Below are 22,111 nucleotides of genomic sequence, written 5' to 3' on the forward strand. Positions count from 1 at the left end.
TGCAATATAAATTGAGATAATCAATTATCCTGAGAATCTGAGATAATCAATTATTCTGAGATAATCAGTTATTCTGAGATAATTAATTATTCTGAGATAATCCATCATCCTGATGATAAATGGCAGGACAGCCAGGCAATTATACAACTTCCTGCTAGGCACCAAGACAATCACATGTTGGAAGTCCATGGACAGCGATTGGGGAAATTCCATGTTGTATGGGGCCGAGACATGGTCAGGGCTCGGCATTCAAAAATGCCCGGCGAGGCATAATTGTCCATTTGACTTCCTCGAGAGAGTGATGTCTGTGCAAACTCCAGTAATGTTTATTCAAATTTAAATTGGATGAGTTGGCTCAAATTAGTACTGCCGTGTTTACATACATGCATTTAAAAGCTGTAGGCCTAATACAATTACAAAAAACATTAAAGCGTAAAGTACGTCACTAGTTAGCAGGGGTAGTAGGGGATAGGCAGGGTTACGGCCGGGGGGACACATCAACAACATTTGGTGGGTATGTTCCCCTGGAATTTTGAAGTGGTGGGTCTTTGGGAGCTGCCCCGGTAAAAGGGGGTCTTTTGGAGCTGCAAACAAGCAAAATGGGGACTTTTGGAGCTGCGAACAGTCAAAATCAAGGGTCTTTCTTTGCTTTCTGGCTGAAAATTGCCTGACAAAACCTTCTAGAGCTGAAATTATCAAAATCAAGGGTCTTTTGCAGCTCTAGTTTGGTCACTTATAGGGGGTCTTTCAGAGCTGCAAAATCCAAAATAGGGGGTCTTTCCGGGGGAACATACTTGTATGGTCATTTGTGTTAAGTGCCCCCAGCGCCCAGCCCCAGGGTTACAGTTTGATCAAGGTGTCCATTTCAATAACTTGACTAAGCTTTACAAAGCTTTCGTAAGTCTCAAAATTATTCGTAACTTGTGACGAGTCGTAAGTTCCATTTCACTAAACTTACTTACGAACAGTACCCTTAAGTTACATCTAGTATTGGGTATTCGTAACTTTACGAACGTGAACGCGTCGAACGGTAATGAGTTACGAAGGGTTAAAAGTTTAGTGAAATTACAATTACGGCAATTACCATGGCCAGGGTCAGCATGGTCAGGGTTACACAGTTTACAGTGACAGTTTATAATTATAATAGATCATGAGATGGATAATTATTGTGAACTAGAGACACATCATGCGGGACATCATGCACTGATCCAGTGCCGTACTATTATGCTGACTTTCGTATTCGGCGAGGAGGACGATTTCGACCTCCTGGTTTGTTTACAAACAGAGAGGTAGACAAAAAACCGTTCCCTTATCCAAACACTCAAGTATCAGAAGGATGGTCCACAATAGCGTGATTCACGTAACCTGAATAGGGATTAAAAAGCTGTCACGTAGAACCATGTGCTTCTATTGTCCAATTTGCCATCAAGATTTCATATGGAAACAGTTCAGACCCAGTACACGATCATGTCAGAAATTAATATTTTGTTCTGGGTCTGATTATTCGGACTAGCACTGATCAGTGTGCTCGCTCGCAATAATTATAAGCTTTCTGCATCAGTGCAGTGGCAGTGTCCGTGACCCTACGAAAACAGTGAGCTCGAGAAAGCGACTCAGTGAAATTACTATACCAATTTAATACTCCGCACACTCACCATCAAGTATATTATGCTCAGGTTGTCATCACGTTTGTAAACAGAGCTATTAGTTTGTTTGTAAACAGAAGAGCTGACTTCTCCATGCTGATGCTTCGTATCACCAGGAAATAACCGGCGACGAGCTACAATGTACTTGTCCATCTATGAAACAGTACATCCAGTACGCTACTATAACCTCTTCCCACACAACCGACTGCTTTTGAGTCTGTTGAAGAGATTAATGCAACGGCAAATTTTAAACTAAAAATCCCCCAAAACCCCGCGAAATTTCAAATGCTTTTATCTCAAAATTTCTTCGCTCCACCTCTGAGGTGAGCCGAAAAAAGTTGCTTAAAATAACGTTTTCTAGCTATATTCCAAAACTTGTGGAGGTGCGTTCGGTAGTTTAAATGATATTGATGACGGAAATTGGGCAACGTAATCGATCTTAGCGGATATGTCACCATTGGTTTTAACACAAAGTTTCGCACCATTTGCAACCTCATAATCCCAAATCTAGTATCGAAACCTCAACGTCCCACCCCCCCTGCTCTGAGACGAGTATCTGACCCCACAACAAATAATTATTTTTTCCGAGAGATCAATGATGAACTTGCAGATCCTGCAGATACAATGGTATATCAAGAGCCTAAAGAAAGCAGTGCAAAAGCCAGAGCTTTATCATCCCATTACTCCTATTACTTTGGGGACAAATAGATTATTTAGAGTACAAGATGAAAAACAAAACTCTCACAGACATCTGTTAGCCACTGTTCATGATCTCATTAGAAAATCCCACACATGAGCGACTCCGTTTATAATTCTAACATTCTACACAAAGTAAAGACACTTTATGATGGGTTGGCAATGGCTTCACCATGTCCACATTTAACTTTTCAAAAAAAACAAAAACAAAACAAAATAAAAATTCCTTTAAAAAAGGAATTGGGCGCCCAATGTGAGCTTGGATGTGATGGTGAATTCCATGGTGTGTAGATTTGGTATTATAATGATTTTTCTAGGGAAGAGTAGAAGATGATCAAATGCAAGAGAAATGTGTTTGATTGGGGAAGGTGTTCTGACATCCAAATATATACTTAGTCCACCTCAGATGACCTGTAACAATTTTGGCGCAGAATTGTGATCGACATTACCAGGCCTAGAAATAAGAAGTAAAATCCAAGGGTCCTCTGGACCCCTGCCTTTGAAATATCAAGGGTCCTTACCAATTTTCAAGGGTCCGACGCCGGACCCATGCCTTTGAAATTTCAAGAGAGAGAATGAGCTACGGCGATCCCGGTATGGCTAGAAAATTGCAAATCCGCGTTTTAACCTTGATGGGAAACTAAAAGGAGCTGGACCTATTATGTGAACCAGATTTTCCAGTGGAACAACAAAACTAGGATTTTCTGATCTTTGCTTGGTTCAATATTTACGGGTCACGCGGACCCGTACTGTAGGAAATTTGCGGGTCCGCGCCTACTTTGACGCAAGGACGCGCCTTATTTCGAGCGCTGGACATTACTTAATTCACCTCGGATGACTTTGACCTGACATTCAACATTTTCGCGCTTACACCAATCATGTCCATAACAATTTAACTCTTACAACTTCCTGTCAACTCTCTAATTTAAAACTATAAATTTCTGTCTCTTTGCCCTTTCTGTCTTGTACCATTAAGATAAGCAAACATCTTCATGATCCAATCAGGTGGTGAATGACGTGCATTCTCTAAATTCAGTAAATTTCCATCGTCAACCGTGTAATTGAATGGGATTATTTTGAATTTTTAAAACGCTTGAAATATCACAAACAAATAGGCCTATGTTAATAAATAATATAAATAGAAGCTAAAACCGTTCGGGTTTGATAGTGAACCCCACAAAACTAACCGAGTATATGGAAAATGCCATACGGCCGGACGGTTTCACAAGTTGCCGGCTCTATCATTTCACTCGCCGCCTGGAATCAATCTTGCATTTTCCGAATGAATTGAATTGTCAAATAATGTCGTAAAAACTTTATTTGTGAACGGATTTCCATCGTTAAAAAAACAAAATGTATGTTTAATATATCAATTATTTCAATGAGAACTATTCCATTAACTTCCATAAATAATCACAGAGTATTATCTGTTTACAAAATAAGCGGTTTTTATTCAGATTTAATTATCGTGCTGTGTGTGACTGCAATTATCATTATCAGTATACTACCCAAAAACATGGCCTTGTTCATGTTTACATAGTCACTGCCTTGTTTGATATTAGGCCAATAAACAAATTATTTGCTTGCTCTCAAATGAATTGTCAAAATTGGGTCGGTCGGCCGTGGGATTTCTTTTCTTTTTTTTCTTTTTTTTTTTCATTACTAGCAAACTCTAATGTTTGTATTAATTAAGGTTCAAAATATGAAAAATCAGACAATGTTGGTGTCAGAACATTCATTCTTCATAAAAGTAGCTACCCAGCAAACACAAAACGTTTTCGACATCATTCGCAAAAGGTTATAAAAGGTTGTCAGAAAACGTTTAAATGTCGGTTATATAAAGGGTACCGTACATGAGTATAAAACGTTTTCATAACATTAAATAACATTTGTTGGTAATTTACTGCACAGCAAATACAAATGTTTTACAGAAAACATTTAAATGTCGGGTTATATAAAGGGTATAAAAACGTTTTAATAACATTCCAAAAACATTTGTGAAAACTTGGTACAAATCATTCTAAACAGAATGTTATTTTGGGGTTGAAAAATTTTTTTAAAAAAAAATGTTTGCCCAAAATATTTTAAATAACGTTTTATAATGTTTTCACCGGGGTTTTCACGACCTTTATATAACCCGACATTTAAATGTTATTAAAACGTTTTGTAAAAAACATTGTAAGAATATTTCTGTGTTTGCTAGGTGCAAATATTTTAACATAATGTTATTTAAGTGTTAACAAAATATCAAAACTGCTGGGTACCAAACTTTTTGATACAGCTTGTATAGTAATTTGTTCTAATTTCCATGCAAAAGGAGCCAGTTCTTTCATCCTTAAAACAAATACACATATTTTCAATTACATGCAGATAGATAAGACCTTGGTAAGATAAGCATGTTAATTGTTATGTCACTATATCTTGATCTTGATAAGATGCCTACCATGCTGCAACGTATCAAACAAGGACAGCTATACAACATACATAATACATTCATTGAATGACTTTGAAACTTTGGGTACAAAAACTCATACTCTGCAAGTTAGGTCAAATTTTGCACTATGATTGTTTATTTGAGGTTATTGGACTATGCCATTGAGATTAGGCTATTGTAGTTCATAGTGTTGGTCACCGTCTATCGGGTTCTAAGAGGCGGTAAACTGGTTAAGCCATACAAAGGTCAAAGGTCTCGATTTATTTGGTGTTTTTATAAATCCATTAATTTTGTATTTTAAACAAAGAATATACGCACACCGTTTTATCCCGTGCATATCAGAAAACAATAATAAAATAAAATCCAAGCATATTGTGGTTTTATTTCTGAACAAGGGCATAATTTTAGCAAAACAATTGCGGAGTAAATCTAGTAAGAGTGAAATTAGAAGCTTTTCACAAACTAATGCCTATATTGTGGGCGCCTCCGTAGAGGGCGCCCAAAAACACTATGACATTGCATTTTAAAAATAATAATTCAAGTGCATTGTCCAGTCCTCCATGTTTTTATAAACATTTTTATATTGTTTTGTACAATGTTTGATCTTTCTTGCATTTGAGATTTGTTTTCAGTATGCAGTCTTATAGATTAACATTATTTATAGATAACATTGTATAAAACAGAGAAAAATGTTACTTGGTACTGCCAGTTGCAGTTGGTTGCTATAAACTCCAGATCAGCATGTTAAGGTAGAAACAACTGGTAAAAAGACTTATCATAAATCCACGAAATTTATGTTTAGATCATACAAATGTATTTAGATTATTGGTGAGGTATTTCAGATAAAGTCAACCCATTAAAAATGAGTCCAGTAGTGAATATACTGGCCTAAATAAGAAGTAGAAATGATTATTATACACATAAATGGAAACCCCCTAGCCTATACTCCAGAGTAGTGGTGTAGGTTTTAATGACCAATTGACCAACTGAAATATAATGTGTTTTATTTGGTTTCAATAGTTATAATCGATTTATCCATTGTTTAGGAAGAGTAGAGAATGTAAAAAACAGATAACCACCACCAAAAAAATTAATGCCCATGGTAACCATTTTGCGGCCTAACTTTGCGCATTTTTCATAATCATGCATATTAACCATATGGCTGGGGGAGGGGTCACTGGCAGTTTACTTAGTGAAAATGTTTATATATATACTTAAGTAAATGATAACCCATGGTTATGATGGGTCAATGAACTATTCTGGGCATGTTGTTTGCAAATCAAAAGCCAATAAAGGATTTTTATACTGTGAAAGTGCTATGTAATTAGCTAATTTCGTTATGGGGTAAAGAGCCCAATTTTTTTATTGGTTGGTTGATCATCCCCATTCATGGTTATTCTCATCCAACCCCTGACTTTAATCAGCAAACTTCTTCTTTAGAGTTATTGAATTTTAAAGTTATACAACTTTTACTAATGAAAAAAATTGCAAAAAAGAGGGATTTTGTATTACATATTACACAATATTCTAGGTGGGTGAGAAAACTGGCAATACTATTTTTGTAACGTCTAATACATAGGCATTTATCAGCAGCAATTTAAATTGTTCCATACTTCTAGCAATTTTGTTAGTGTTAGCTAGAAAAATGTGTCTTTTTCGTACTGAAAAATAGAAAAAATGTACTTTCCCTGTGGCAAGTTACAAAATCATTAGACCCAAATACCTTTCCTATCATAAGATTTAGGCAAATTCCATGAACCTTTATTTTTGGCTTTGTCCGCACATTGCTGAATTGATACAGACCCTCAGTCTTAAAGACATTTCTTGGTTTCATGGTCATTTAAAGGTCATCTGAGGTCAGATAAGTAAAGATTGATGGATTTCATTGTTTAGGTGCCTTCTCACTGAAAATCCCCTTGTTTCTTGTTTTGATCTTGTTTTGATGGTGTTTATCTTATACAGTTAGAGAGTACACCAAGAGCACGGTCACAATCTCCAGGAACCTTAGGGTCAAACTCACAAAATAATTGTGTATCATCAGCATATGAGTGAAATTTGACATTATGCTCCCTAATTTTGTCACCAACAGGATGGACATACACGATAAAATACTGTGGTCCTACAATAGAGCCCTGTGGAACAGAATAATTGAAAACATGCTGATCTAACATGACACATGTTAATCATCACTCTTGTTCTACGATCTTCAGGGTACGATTTGAACCAATCTAAGGCAGCTTGGTGATACCAAAATGACCTTCGAATCTATTTAACAAAATTGCATGGTCGATAGTGTCGAAGGCCGCCGACATGTCAAGCAATACAAGCAGAATAGCCTTGTTGGCATCCATTGACTGAAGGATGTCCCTTCTAACATGGAGAAGAGCGGTCTCAGTGGAGTGATGGTCTCAGTGGAGTGATGAGCTTTATAAGCAGATTGGAAAGTCTCTCCAAGTTTGTTATGGCCAACATACTCAATTACTTGACATGACACTTGATGTTTGCTAGCAGACGATAACTCTTTAAGGGATTTGGGTCCATATTGGTCTTTTTATGGAGTGTTTTAAAGTCTCTGGGAAAACACCTGACGCAAGAGATGCGTTAACAATTCTTGTGATGATGGATAACAAGTGTGGTAAATTGTGTTTTATAAGCCATGATGGAAGAGTGTCCAAAGAGCATGATTTGTTAGACATTTCATCAGCCTGCTACGCTAATTGCCTAAGTCATTTTTACATGTTTCTCATTTGCAACATGGATTTTCTGAGTAATAAACCCATAATTAATCAAATTTCCAGTCGCATTTTTCATTAACTTATGGAATACATCTCTTTTGGTGAGAGGTGAGAGCCTAGACACCGAAAAAGGGAGTCTGTTAGTGAGAAGGCACCCAAAAAGGTTCTCTCCGTGAGACTGGGGAAAATCTTACCAAAAAAGGGGGTGATTCAGTGAGACTGGGAAAAATTTTGGGTCAATGTATAAAAGTTGATACAAAATGTTCAAAAAATCATCAAAATTAGAAAAAATTAAAAAAAAATTAAGAAAAATAATGTAAAAGACGGGTTCATTCCCGACATTTTTGAAAAAGGGGGTCTTTTGGTGACAGGAAAACAAAAAAGGGGTCATTGGGTGAGAGGGAGTTCAGTAAAAGAAAAAAGGGGGTCATTGTGTGAGAGGTAGTTGAAAAATGGGGGTCAATGTGGCCGCACATCACCGTCACCCATGAGTGCCCCCCCCCCACCCCCTGATCTGCTGGGCACATCTTCTCCCTTGACGAAATCCAGCCTGATTGTTCCTTTGGAGTCTACATTATCTTTTTTTTCTCTTTCTTTCATATTTTATTCCCTGTACTTGGGTTTGATGGGGGGAAAAAACATACAAAATAAACCATCAAACCCTACACACATAACAAGCAAGATACATACATGTAATCAGAAAAGCACTTTATAATATAAAGGAAACAAACTTTAACTATAGACTGTATTCATAAAATATAATTACAAATCAAGAGTTTCATAATTCATACAACATATGCAATGTACATGTACCTTGCAACAAAATAACACAACACATAAAAAAACCAAGAAAATAATTATTAAAAGTGCAGTTCCTGAAGTAATAAAATAAGAGGTTACAGCTCCAAAATCAAATTATCAAAGGCTCCCATTTTTTCGTGTGCTTAGCAAACTTATTATTTCTAATAGCAATAAACCTCTCTGACTTCTCAAAAGTTTTTACCCACGATGTAAACACAAAAATGCTCAAAGGCTTTTCCTCGACCCGGCACCTATAAATGTAGCGCTTGGCCAAAAGAATAATTAAATTTTTGAAACAATCAAATTCCTCGTTAAGCAAACCAAAACAAACTATTTTGAAAGTAAGATTTATGAAAAGATGAAGATCATTTTTTATCCAGGAAGTAATTTATCAAGTTATCAGTTAATACAAGCAAAACAAATTATATGTTATTAGGAACGCCTCATATGACATCAGTCAAAGTGCAGCAAGATTTAAACATCGTCCTAGACAACACACTTTTGGAGCGAGTGAAACACACCAAATTTTTAGGTGTCTTAATAGATGAAAACCTCACCTGGAAATGTCATATTGACTGCGTTTCCAAAACTTTGTCGAGAAATATTGGTATCATGAACAAATTAAAACACTTTATTCCTGATCGAATATTACATACCTTATACTGTACTTTTATTTTGCCGTACCTCAATTATGGAATTCTAATCTGGGGGAATACATGTAAACTTTATTTAGATAAACTGACCAAACTCCAAAAATGGGCAATAAGAACAATTTCTAATAGTCATTATAGAAGTCATACCAGACCTTTATTTGCCAAATACAACGTTTTAAATATAGAAGATATGTATTCTCTTGAACTCTGTGTATTTATGTACAAGAATTCCATACATGAGTTACCCAATTCATTTAATGAGTATTTTACAAAACGTTCTGACATCCATGACTACCAGACAAGACGAAATAATGATCTCCAGTTAACAAAAAATAAAAGAGTTTTTTCCGACCATTCCATTAGAACGAGCGGGCCCATACTTTGGAACTCTCTAGATAAAAAAGACTCAAAGTCCATAAAACATTTTCGCAAACAGCTTAAACAAAAACTTATCTCCAAGTACAATTAGGCCATTCTCGAGCACTGTAATTTGTCATGTCTGTTAGTCATTTTTATTTATATTTGTTGATTTCATAATCTTTGTTTTGTTTTTTCGTCAGGGAAAGGCAATTCTCGGGCCTTATTGGCCTTCCTGCCTTTTCCGCCATATTGTGTTCCTTTTGTACTTTATTGTAGTTTATATATTTTTGATGTAGTTGTATATTTTTATATATGGAAATAAATGAATGAATGAATGAATAAATGAATAATTTCCTTCCAGAAAAGGTTGGAGAAATTGCAATCCCACATCAGATGTTTAGTGGTTTCAATACTTGTCTTACAAAAACTGCACAAATTTGTTTCTTTTAATCCTATCTTGGATTCTGTTGTAAACTTTGGTAGGAGAGATATTCCCTGGTAGTTGGTTATAATATGTATTGCACAACAAGGTCGTTTCACAGTAGTCAGATGTCAAATTAGTATATGGTTGGATTTTCACAAAAAATTGACAATTTTTTCTATTTTGATGGAATTTTGTGAGAGTAAATATCGATGTTTGACAAAATATGAAGATCAATTCAATGTCATCTGATGTCAAATAAATAGTAAATATTCTTGGAAGTTCTTGAAACCTGGTGTTCTTGAAGTTGAAACCCAGTATTTTGCAATATCATTTCAAGTCAACAGAGGTCAAATAAGTAAATATTCTTTGAATTTCTTGAAACCTGATGGAAATGTCAACCTTAAAGTACAACACAGCGGCCAAGGGGACGAACTGCTGTATTTTTTTTTATATAGAAATGCTCAAGAATCTGAATTTCTACATGAGAAAATGCAAGCGGGATGTCTAAATATGTAATCTCCTTATGAGAAAATTCAACAGATTGATGTATAGTCTGTTCTATTTGTGAGGAATACCACCTGGGTCCTATTTATGAAGCTTTATGAAATAGGACCCTAGCTGGTATTGTTCAATACAATGAGTGTCGCTGAGTGGATTTTTTAAAAATTATATTCTATCCTTTTGATATCAGGTAACATAGAAGAAAAGTTGAAAACTTCTGTAAACATGGATGAGGGAGCAAAGAAAGGACCAGAAATGGGAATAAAGGAGGATAAAGAAATGAAGGTAAATACATAAATTACTTACTTTAGTGTGTATATAATTGTATTAGTGTCTTTAGTGTATTAGTGTCTTTAGTTGTATTAATGTCTTTAGTGTGTATATAATTGTATTAAGTTGCCAACAAACAAACAAACAAACAAACAAGTTAAATGCCAAACGATTTCATTGTAAGATTCTCACTTCCAATTTTGATGGTTTGTGTATTCTATCAACTTTTTGTAAGCCTCTTCTGCATGTACCAAGTCATCATTCCAAGGGGTCAATTGAAAAATTCCATATGAATGTGTATGCTGTCTGCGCATCAACCGTCAATGACAGTATTTGTTATAGCATTGCATGTACATTCTTATCGATTTACAGAGAATATAAGCTTACTATTCCTGTTTGTGTGTGGCTACACTGCTTTGTATTTCCTTTTTGATATAAAACAATTCACACCAGCTATGCCAATTCATAAAAGGCCATGCGTTTTAACCTCGCCGACTTTTCGTCACACACTGATTTTTGAAATTCGCGACACTTTTTCACCTTCAAATGCCCATATTTTTCAAATCATACCCCCCAGCATGATAAAAGTATACATTTTATGAAAGGAAATTGAACAAGGAATCCAACAAGAGACTCAAAAATACTGTCAGATGTAAGGTTCAAATGCTACATTTATGTGAATGAGACAAAACATCAACTGACAGTGGTACAGGGGTATAATGTCACTAACATTTCTGTGTTACCCCTGCATCTTATTTTATGTCATTTTCTAATAGATCATAGTAAGGTCTTTCCTGCAATATATAAATGTATGGGGGTTATCACTTTCATAAAATGATACAACCCTTCAAAAAGTGACCAAAATATAATTAATTTTTCTTATTGTCTTGGAGGACATTGGCCTATCATATACCTAAAGCAGCTAACTATTTTAACTTTGTACAAAATACAAGTGTGGATAATAATGTCAGCTTTCTTTTGATACCAAATTTATTGATAAACTATCATTTTTAAGGAAAATAGCAACATATTTGCACACCGACTACGAGGCTCCCAAAATGAAAACTTGGCTTACAGTTTGTGCAGAGTGCCCTGCTACCTCCACCACCCCTGCCTTGGCCAATTGGATTGAGTCCCATTCTATAGATGTTCAAGATATCTTACTGACACCTTTCCACAATTAATAATTGTGTTTTAGCTGTCATTTGATACCAGATTTACTATCAAATCTATTTTTATTCCAATGATACATTAAAAAAACTAATGACCACAGTGAAAAATGTGACGCCACTCACCCATTTTAGATGTTGAGTTCAAAGCACTTGCCCCTATCATTAGCTCAAGGCAGTTTATTGTTTCAACTATTTTACAGAATAAAAGTTCAGATAACAATGTCAGCTTTCTTTTGATACCAAATTTATTGATATACACTAGTTTTTAAAGAAAATTTCAACATTTTTGCACTGCGCGGCACCAAAAATGAAATTTCCCATTGAGTTTGCACATAGTGAGCCGCTGCCTCATGAGCCGCTGCCTCCACCACCCCTGACTTGGGTCATTGGATTGAATGCCATTCTGCTTCTGTTCAAGATACCTTCATGTAACTTTCGATAGTTCATCATTAATATATTAGCTTTCATTTGCTACCAAATTTATTGCCATAGCTTCTTTACTTTCAAAGATATGCTCAAAAAACAAAACGATCCTGGCGAAAAGTGTGACACCACCACCCTTTTTGGGTGTTCAGTTCAAAACGCATGGCCAAAACACGTACAACACATCCCCATCTGCTCTGCCCAGAGGGACTGCTGATTTTGGATTATGACCTTGTGACCCACCATATTTTAACGCATAGGCTCAACCTCTTTCATCTCCAGTCTGAGATGAATGTTAATAAACTAAATATCTATGTGGGAGGTAAATCTTAACCAATAACAGATAGGTAATCATACATATTTATCATATTTCTTATGAATAATGCATTATTATGCACATATGGTCCACCTGGAAGTCGGGTAACACCCAAGGCTGCAATCATGGTAAATGTCTCATTTAAGACAAAACATCATGATATGGGTCAGGGGAATTAACCCTAACCCTAAAAATAACCCTAACTCTAACCACTATCCCTAATCCTAAACCCCGTAACCCCTAGTTAGGGGAAAAAGTTCACTTTGGTGACCACTCTCTGGCTAGTAAGGTTTGACGATTGATTCGTCTTCTATGGACCATTTAGAAAAAAATTAGCCACCATCTGAAAATCCCGGCATTTTTTTCGCTAGAGGCCAAAATCTAAAATGGCCGCCGCCACCATTTTGAAAATTTAAGTTTTGAACCAGAGCACCTATAATCATGCACAAAGACACTTTTTCGGATATGTAGAGTACAAGGATTCCGATTCTGACATAGTTTGACATTACGGCATCATTTTCACCCCCAGATAATGCGCCGTACAAAGACACCAGATCAAATTTGACATTACTTAGACACCTCAGATAAAGTTTTGAACCAGATTTAAACAAAGACACTTTTTCCGGTAAGTCGACCCCAAGAAATCCGTGACCTTACAACAATGTTTGCCCAGAAATCCAAGATGGCCCCCATTTGGTAGAGCGATGTGATTTTGAAGTAGAAGCACAAGTGTTTCATTTCCGCCTTATCTGGGGTTCATGTCGCTTATATGGGGTTTAAACTGCCTTATCTTGGGTTTACATCACCTTATCTAGGATTTCACGTTCCTTACCTGTGGCTAAATGCCTTAACCTTAGCATATCGTAGTCTAAACCCAGATAATGCATATAAACCCCAGATAATGCGCCGTAACACCAGATAAGCGAAGTAGACCCCAGATAAAGCAGTCTAAACCCCAAATAAGGTGCCTTAACCCTTAATAAGGAACATAAGCCACAGAAAAGGCATCCAAACCCCACAGAAGGTGCCTTAACTCTAGATAAGGGTTGTTAACACCAGATAAGGGTCGTAAACCTCAGATAAGGCATCTAAACCCAAGATAAGGCGCCTTAACCCCAGATAAGAGACGTAAACTCAGATATGGCAGTCTCAACCCCAGATAAGGCGCCGTCAAGGGTTTACTTCTCTTATCTTAGGTTTATGTTCCTTATTTAGGGTTAAGGCACCTTATTTGGGGTTGGGACTGGTTTATCTGAGGTGTACGTCCCTTATCTGGTGTTACGGCGCCTTATCGGGGGTTTAGACTGCCATATCTGAGTTTACGTCTCTTATCTGGGGTTAAGGCGCCTTATCTTGGGTTTAGATGTCTTATCTGAGGTTTACGACCCTTATCTGGGGTTAACGACCCTTATCTAGAGTTAAGGCACCTCATGTGGGGTTTAGATGCCTTATCTTAGGTTTATGTTCCTCATTTAGGGTTAAAGCGCCTTATTTGGGATTTAGACTGCTTTATCGGCGGTCTACGTCCCTTATCTGGGGTTACGGCGCATTATCTGGGGTTTAGATGCCTTATCTGGGTTTAGACTGCGATATGCTAAAGTTAAGGCATCTTAGCCACAGGTAAGGAACGTAAACCCAGGATAAGGCCGTCTAAACCACAGATAAGGCGCCTTATCCCTAGATAAGGGATGTAAACCCAAGATAAGGCAGTTTAAACCCCATATAAGCGACATGAACCCCAGATAAGGCGGAAATGAAACACTTGTGCTTCTGCGCTCATTCAAAAATCACATTTACGCTCTACCAAATGGGGGCCATCTTGGATTTCTGGGCAAAAATTATGTTGTAACGTCAAATTAATGTCAGATTCGGATTTCTTGGGGTCGACTTACCGGAAAAAGTGTCTTTGTACATGATTTTAGGTAATCTGGTTCAAAACTTATTTTTTTCAAGTTGGCGCCGGCGGCCACCATCTTGGATTTCTGGGTAAATATGAGTTCGTAATGTCAAAGTAATGTCAAATTTGAAATCCTTGTGGTCGACTTATCCAAAAAGTGTCTTTGTACACGATTTTAGGTCCTCTTGTTCAAAACTAAATTTTTCAAGATGGTGCCGGCCACCATCTTGGATTTCTGGGTGAAAATGATGCCGTAATGTCAAACTAATGTCAGAATCGGAATCCTTGTACTCGACATATCCGAAAAAGTGTATTTGTGCATGATTATAGGTGCTCTGGTTCAAAACTTAAATTTTCAAAATGGTGGCGTCGGCCATTTTGGATTTTGGCCTCTAGCGAAAAATGCCGGGATTTTCGCGAGGGACATGGTGGCTAATTTTTTTCTAAATGGTCCATAGAAGACGAATCAATCGTCAAACCTTACTAGCCAGAGAGTGGTCACCAAAGTGAACTTTTTCCCCTAACTACCCTGACCCTAATTAGCATATCGTGATGGCCTATCTTAAATGAGACATCTACCGCACACGGCTGTTTGATGTGATCATTTAGTAGTTTTTCAAACAAAACATTACTTACTTACTTAAGATGAGTGGTGTCCTCGAACTACAACAGCACGCCAAACCCTTCTGTCCTGCATGGCCGTTCCCAAATCCGTAACATCCAGTCCAGTGTCCAGTTTCAATACATCCACGTATGTTAGAGGGGGTCTACCAGGTTTTCTGTTTCCATGTTTTGGTGTCCAATGGATCAGCTTAGCTACAGGTTCATTTTTGCTTCTGTATGCGTGCCCAGCAAAACGTGTCCTCCTCTCTCTGATCTTCTGTGAAAGTTTCGGTAGGTCACCATATAGCTCTTTGTTCGTGATATGCTGCTTCTAATTGATGTTGTATACTGATCTAAGCATTCTTGTGTAGCAACCATCAAGTTCTTTACATAGTCTGGGAGACATAGTCCACGCTTCACATCCATAGGTTAGAACGGATTCGCCGGTAGCAGCAAATAAACGGCTCTTCAATTTCTTTGGGAGAGTTGACCTCCAGATTTTGTTGAGGCTGGTACATGCTCTCCATGCAGCTGCTTTGCGTGTTTTTACATCTTTTTCCGTACTAGCCATCCATGCACCCAGATACTTGAAGTCGCTCACCTCTTCTAGTTTGGTGCCGTTGTTTGTCTGTATAGATATCTGTTGATTGTGGTTGAAAGACATGAACTTAGTTTTTGAAGCGTTCATTTTGAGGCCTACTTTTCCAACAGACGATTCAACCCTTTGCAGTAGCTCTTGTGCTTGGTGGATTTCCTCAGACAATAGGGCTATGTCGTCTGCAAAGTCTAAATCTGTTAGCACTTCAGGTCCGATCCGTCTACTCCTTCTCTTCTCCAGTTGGAATCCAAGCTGCTCTTCTTTGCCTTCAACTGCCTCCCTCAATGCATAGTCCAATACCACCACAAAGAGGTATGGGGCAAGGGTGTCTCCTTGCAGTACACCAGCAAGAATGTCAAACGGTTCAGTTTCTCCATCTGGTGAAACTACTTTTGCCTTGGTATTTTCATACATCCTTGCTATGCCTTCCACAAGTTGATTAGGGATTCCATAGGCCTTGAGAATTTGCAGCATCTTTCCTCTATGAATGGTATCAAAGGCTTTCCTGAAGTCTATGAAGGTTATTATTGCAGGCAGGTTTTTAGCCTTCACTCCTTCTATGATCCTCCTTAGGGCCAGTATGTGGCTTATTGTTGTTCGGCCAACCCTGAAACCATTCTGGTTGATCCTAAGAACTTTGTCTACTTCAGGCCTGATCCTGTTGAGTATCATTTTGTTGAATATCTTGGCAACAACTGAGCTTAAGCTTATCCCTCGATAGTTCCCTGCTTGACTAAGATCTCCTGACTTAGGAATTGGTACTATGTTGAGAATAGACCACTGGTCAGGCTTGCTTCCTTTAATCAGTGCATTATTGCAAAACTCCAGAACTATGCCATCCAGATCGCACCTTTTCAGTACCTCTGGTGGTATACCATCCTCTCCTCAACTCTTCCCTTCTACCAGTGCAGTCTTTGCCTTTGCATATTCCTCCTGACTAAATGGTGCCACATTGATGTTTAGATCCTTGGCCACCGGTACAATATCCTCATCTTCTCCATCTATTTCTGGAGGGCTACCTAGGAGATCTTTGAAGTGGGTGAACCAGTTGTTAATTCTTTCATTCTGTGTGTCTCCTTTCAGCTGACCTTTCACTGATGCTTTCCTTCCAGTTATTTCATTAATTAGCTTCCAGCTTTGTCCATGCTTGCAGTTGTCATGCGCTTCCTCAACTAAGTTCGCCTTGGCTTCCTTATATCTGTGTCTGTTTCTCTCAGTTGCATCCAACTGGTATTATTATTATTATTATTAACGGACATTTCTATAGCGCTCTACAGATAACACAGCGCTTTTGCTCCAAAACAAAATACACAAGAAAAACAAAATAAAAACAACAACAAGAAATTACTGATTTGGAAAAAGATACATCTTCAGAAGACGTTTAAAAGCAGCCACAGATTTCGCTTCTCTGACATAAACAGGGAGCTTGTTCCAGTGCTGGGGCCCGAAAACGGTGAAACAGCAATCCCCGGCTCTTTTACTGGAGCGAACTGTATAGAGCCTTGTTTTGTCAGATGATGAGCGAAGCCTGCGACTGCTTCTAGATGAATCTGGATGATTATAAAACGTGACAAGATCTTGTAGATATGCCGGAGCAGTACCTGATATGCAGTTGTATATGTGCAACATGATTTTGAAATTAATTCTTTCTTTCACCGGGAGCCAATGGAGGGTATTCAACAAATCGGCAGAGCACCTGTCTCGTCCACATGCAAAGATCAGCCTAGCTGCCTTATTTTGGAGACGCTGCAGCCGTTTTAGGTCCATTTCACGGGCACCATACATGAGGGAGTTGGCATAGTCTATGCAAGACAAGACAAGTGCTCTGACGGCATGATGACACGCATCCTGACTGAGAAAACGTCGTATGCGCCATAAGTTACGGATGTGAAAGTTGAGAGTTTTACAAAGATTACTAACATGGGAAGACATATTAAGAGCTCCATCAAAAACAACACCTAAGTTCTTAACATTGGCAGATGGTTTGATTGAGTGGTTGCCCAAGCTCAGCTCAATGACGGGAAGCTTATTGAGAGCTCTATTGGTGGCAATGATGAAAAATTCCGTTTTGTCCTGATTGAGCTGCAGCTTGTTATTAACCATCCAAGAGTTAATATCAGAAATACACGCAGACATGTTATTGAGCACACGCTCACGCTCACCACTGACTTTGGGTTCAAAGGCAGCGTAAAGCTGTATATCGTCCGCATAACAATGAAAGCATATGTTGTAACGACGAATAATTTCACCAACGGGAACGGTATACATGATGAAACACTGAGGGCCAATGATGGAACCCTGGGGTAATGAGTAAGTGTGCGTATGTTCACTAGACATGTCGTTGTTAATTACCACTCTGACGTTGCGTTGATTAAAATATGACCTATACCAGGAATGGACTGTGCCATCGATATTGAAATCTGATTTGAGTCTATTCAACAGGATATGGTGATCCACCGTATCAAAGGCTGCTGACATGTCAAGCAGCACCAGGAAGACAACTTTACCATGGTCCACGTACTGGAGGATGACGTTTTTTACCTTTAACAGGGCGGTTTCAGTACTGTGAGACCTCTTATAGGAGGATTGGTTCACTTCACCCAGGTTGTAGTTGTCAACATGTGTGACTACCTGACATAACGCAGCCTTTTCAATAACCTTACACATGAATTTCATGTTGGCCACTGGCCTATAGTTCTTTAGGATATTGTTGTCAAGATTGGATTTCTTGATCACTGGAGTGATAATAGACTCTTTGAGTGCATTTGGAAAAATACCAGATATTAACGAACTGTTGACAATTTTTGTGAAAATCGGCAACAAGATCGGAAGATTATCCTTTACAAGCCAAGTCGGCAGAGTATCTAAGTTACATGTTTTACTAGGAAACCTTTTTATGATCTTCTCAATATCTGTCTCAGATAGCGGAGTGAATGTGTTAAAGCAACAGTTAATGTTAGCATCAAGATTACTGGGTTCTATAGAGTCAGAATTCGCAATACTATCATCAGTAGAACTAGGAGAAACATTAACATTGGCCCTGATCTTCTCAACTTTTTTGATAAAAAAGGAGAGAAACTTGTTGGCAAGAGCTTGATCAGGACAATCAAGAACAGGTGGTATTTTTTGAGATTTGTTAAGCAACCCATTAATTGTAGCATACATATCTTTAACATTTGATTCAGCGAACTTATTGGAGAAATACTCAATTTTAGAGTCAGTGATAAGTTTAATGACTTGATTCTTTTGAGCGACAAATTCTTCATTGTCTTCCTCAGATTGACTCTTTCGCCACTTTCGTTCCAGTCGTCTTCTGATGCGCCGAGCTAGATGGATGTCTTCGTTGTACCACGGTAATCTGTGTCTTATAATACGCTCCCTGGTGGTGATAGGGCAGACTTCATCAAGCACAGACTTTGTTAAGGACTCATACGCATCAGTAAGGACATTTGGATCCTCACAGTCAAGAGGGAACTCAGACATGCACTTTTGCAAAAGTTCGGTAAACTGCTCAGGTTTCATTTTACCAAATTGGCGTGAGCGAATAACCGATTTTACAGGTGGAGGTTTTGCATGGTTGATGGCACAAGTAATAATGCGATGATCTGAGTAAAATGGTGGAAGAACAGCATGTCTCTGGATGATATTATCATTTTCATTCGTGATTAACAAATCAAGGGTGTGTCCCTTTTTGTGAGTAACTTCAGTGATTAATTGACGAAAACCATTGCTGGACAGAATATCATTGAATTTACGTGTCTCTGGTTTATGCGGTTCATCAACGTGAATATTGTAATCACCCACAAGGACAACTTCAGTAGGTATAACAGACAATTCCTCAAGGAAAACTTCAAAATCTTCCAGGAATTCAGATCTCTTTAGTCCGTTTACCTTTGATGGTGGGGGATGATAGACCACAACAAACTGAACAGAGTTTTTAAGAGTAGCGATACAATACTCAAAGTTAACTGTAGTGAAACTAGAAGGTGTAATACTAAGTTCAATGTTCTCCTTATATACAGTACCGATCCCTCCTCCGCCATCCCTTTTGGGTCTAGGAAGGCTTAGGAACTTATAGCCAGGAGGGGTACATTGTCCAAGTATCACCGTCTCATCAGGGGCAACCAGAATTATGTCTTTATTGCCAATGGAATTCGCATTCCAGCAGTGAACTGTGAGGGAATTGTTACCTTTAATTTGTGAGAATGAAATTGCTGGTTACTCGAGTTTTCATTATTGATACTAGAAGACGAGTGATTTTTCTTAATCATGTGAGATCCGGCTCTACGGCCTCTACGACGACGATCAATACCAAGAGATTTGATTGTGTTGAAAGTATCCTCATTGAGATGTAACTTCTTGTCACGTAAAGCCAATAGATCGGAACGAGTATACCTTTCAGCGCTGTGATCAATGTTTTGATCAAAAGTTGAATTACTGATCGCTGTTGAATTACTGATCAATGAGCCATGGTAAATCATCCGATTGTTATTGATAGGTAACTGATCAAGATGGGAATGGACGGGATTGCCCGTGTTGTACCAACTGCTGTTATATGTACTCACAGTCGGAGAATTCAGTTCAAAATTCCCGCTTTGCTGCAATCCATCCGAGTCTGGAAATGTCGCATTCTGATGGTACGCATCATAGGTTTCTCTGATGTCATCTCTTGCTCTCACCACTCTGATATCGCTTGAAAGCCGTACCTTCCTATTCTTCTTTTTGACTGGAATAACCTTTTCTGCTGCTTCCCTGTTGGCTTTTATGAATCTTTCATACCTCTCAGTGGCTGTTTCCTCCATTTCCTCAAAGGTTTGAAATCTGTTGTGTACTTCAACAGTATATAACTCCTGAAGCTTGGAGTCTGAGCAGAGTGTTTTCCAGTCATGGTTCTTCCCTCTAGGCAGGGTCTTGTTCTTTCTTAGGCTGAGTCTGATCCTTGATGTCACAATTCTATGATCTGATCCTACACTTGAGAAGGTATTGTACGCTTCTGCATTTAGTAGGCTGTTTCTCCACTTTTTGCGAAGAAGGATATAATCCAGTTGGTACTTGTTTCCTGCTGGGCTACAGAAAGTCCATAGCTTTCCTTTTCTCTTCCTAAAATAAGTGTTAGCACAGATCAGGTTCTTTTCAATTGCCAGATCAAACAAAACATGAACAACCCAATTTTGGGCTTAAACAGCTAAAAGCGATATCATACTAATGTATACAGATGCTTTTGAGTCATTTTAACTTTCTCCTCTTTTACAAAATTACTCACTTTTACAGCATTTTTTTAAAGCTTTTCGAATATAAAATGTATCTATTTTATGACAAAATTGGTAGCGCTATTTAGTTACTGAATACTCTTTCAAGCTTTTAATATAACCAATTTATTTTATTTTTTGATGAAATATGTTTATAAAATTTATTTGCTGCTTGTTTTACCTATTCCATCTGTTTTAAAGGCAGTATTGATCACCCACCCCTTGCAAATTAGAAATATGATTTAGGATAAATAGCGCCATCTATAATTTGCATTTAGTTAATAATGAAGCCAATTCTATATACATCAAACAACCGTGCACAATCATGGCCTGCAGTCAAATAAGTTTCATAATCATCATCATCAGTCGGCTGCAGAACAGGCGACTACAAGCTTTCTCCAACTATTGCGATCTTGGGCAAGGGAAACAATTTTGTTTGGTTGCAGCATCCTTCAATATCTCCCAGGAGGTGCTGGACATACTGTAAGTACAGTGTGTGCGGCCGTCCCGGTTTCCTCTTCCCATGTGGTGGGATATAAAGGGCATATTCTTTCACAGGCTTGCCATCTTCAAGACGCAGTATATGGCCGAGAAATTTGAGTTGATGAAATTTGACTCTGGCAACCAGTGGAGTGGTGTTGGTCAGGTTGTAGATGGTTTCTTTTGGAATCCGATCCACACGCTTGATGTTTAACATGACTCTGTAGCAAGATGTTGCAAAGGCATTGTTCTTGTTTTCCATGTCCTTGGTAATTACCCATGACTAGCTAGCACTGACCCCCGTACAACAAACGTTGTCTGAAACAGCTTGATTTTTTTTTTGATTGGCAGGGACGGGCTTCTCCAAAGGCGTTCCAGTTTCCAGAAAGCTGCCCAGGCTAGTACTTTTCTTCTTTTTAGGCCTCCAATACTAGAGCCCATCTTGGAACCCAAATACTTGAAGTCTGTGACATGGTTGATGGTACTACCATAGACTTCAAGTGCTGGTTGGGTATTACAGTTTGCAGTCATATATTCTGTCTTAGTTGCGCTGATGACATGGCCTAGATCTGCTGCTGCAGTTGCAGTCCTAGTAAGCTGTGACTGGGCCCGGGCTATGGAAGATTCCAGCAGGGCAATATCATCAGCAAAATCCAGGTCATTCAGCTTCTTCAGAAGGTAGTCTACCAGGATAATGAAGAGGAATGGTGCCAACACATCACCCTGAAGCACTCCAGTTGTTAATTGGAAAAGCTCTGAGATACTGCCATCTACCATAACGGCACTATTGGAGTCCTTGTAGAGCACCTGGATGGCATTGACCACAACCTTTGGTATTCCATAATGCCGCAAC

At 38.3% G+C, this 22,111-nt stretch overlaps 1 protein-coding gene across 1 annotated transcript in view; it reads left to right on the forward strand.

The window, feature by feature from the left end:
* The window catches only part of LOC140164333 (uncharacterized), a 65,779-nt gene that overhangs the window by 37,954 nt on the left and 5,714 nt on the right, over positions 1-22,111 (forward strand). Inside the window, exon 10 of the mRNA XM_072187609.1 lies at positions 10,441-10,535. Within this exon, the coding sequence (XP_072043710.1) occupies positions 10,441-10,535 (95 nt within the window). The remainder of the gene's footprint in view (positions 1-10,440; positions 10,536-22,111) is intronic.

The sequence above is a fragment of the Amphiura filiformis genome, chromosome 11 (genome assembly GCF_039555335.1).
Source record: "Amphiura filiformis chromosome 11, Afil_fr2py, whole genome shotgun sequence".
NCBI lineage: Eukaryota > Metazoa > Echinodermata > Ophiuroidea > Amphilepidida > Amphiuridae > Amphiura > Amphiura filiformis.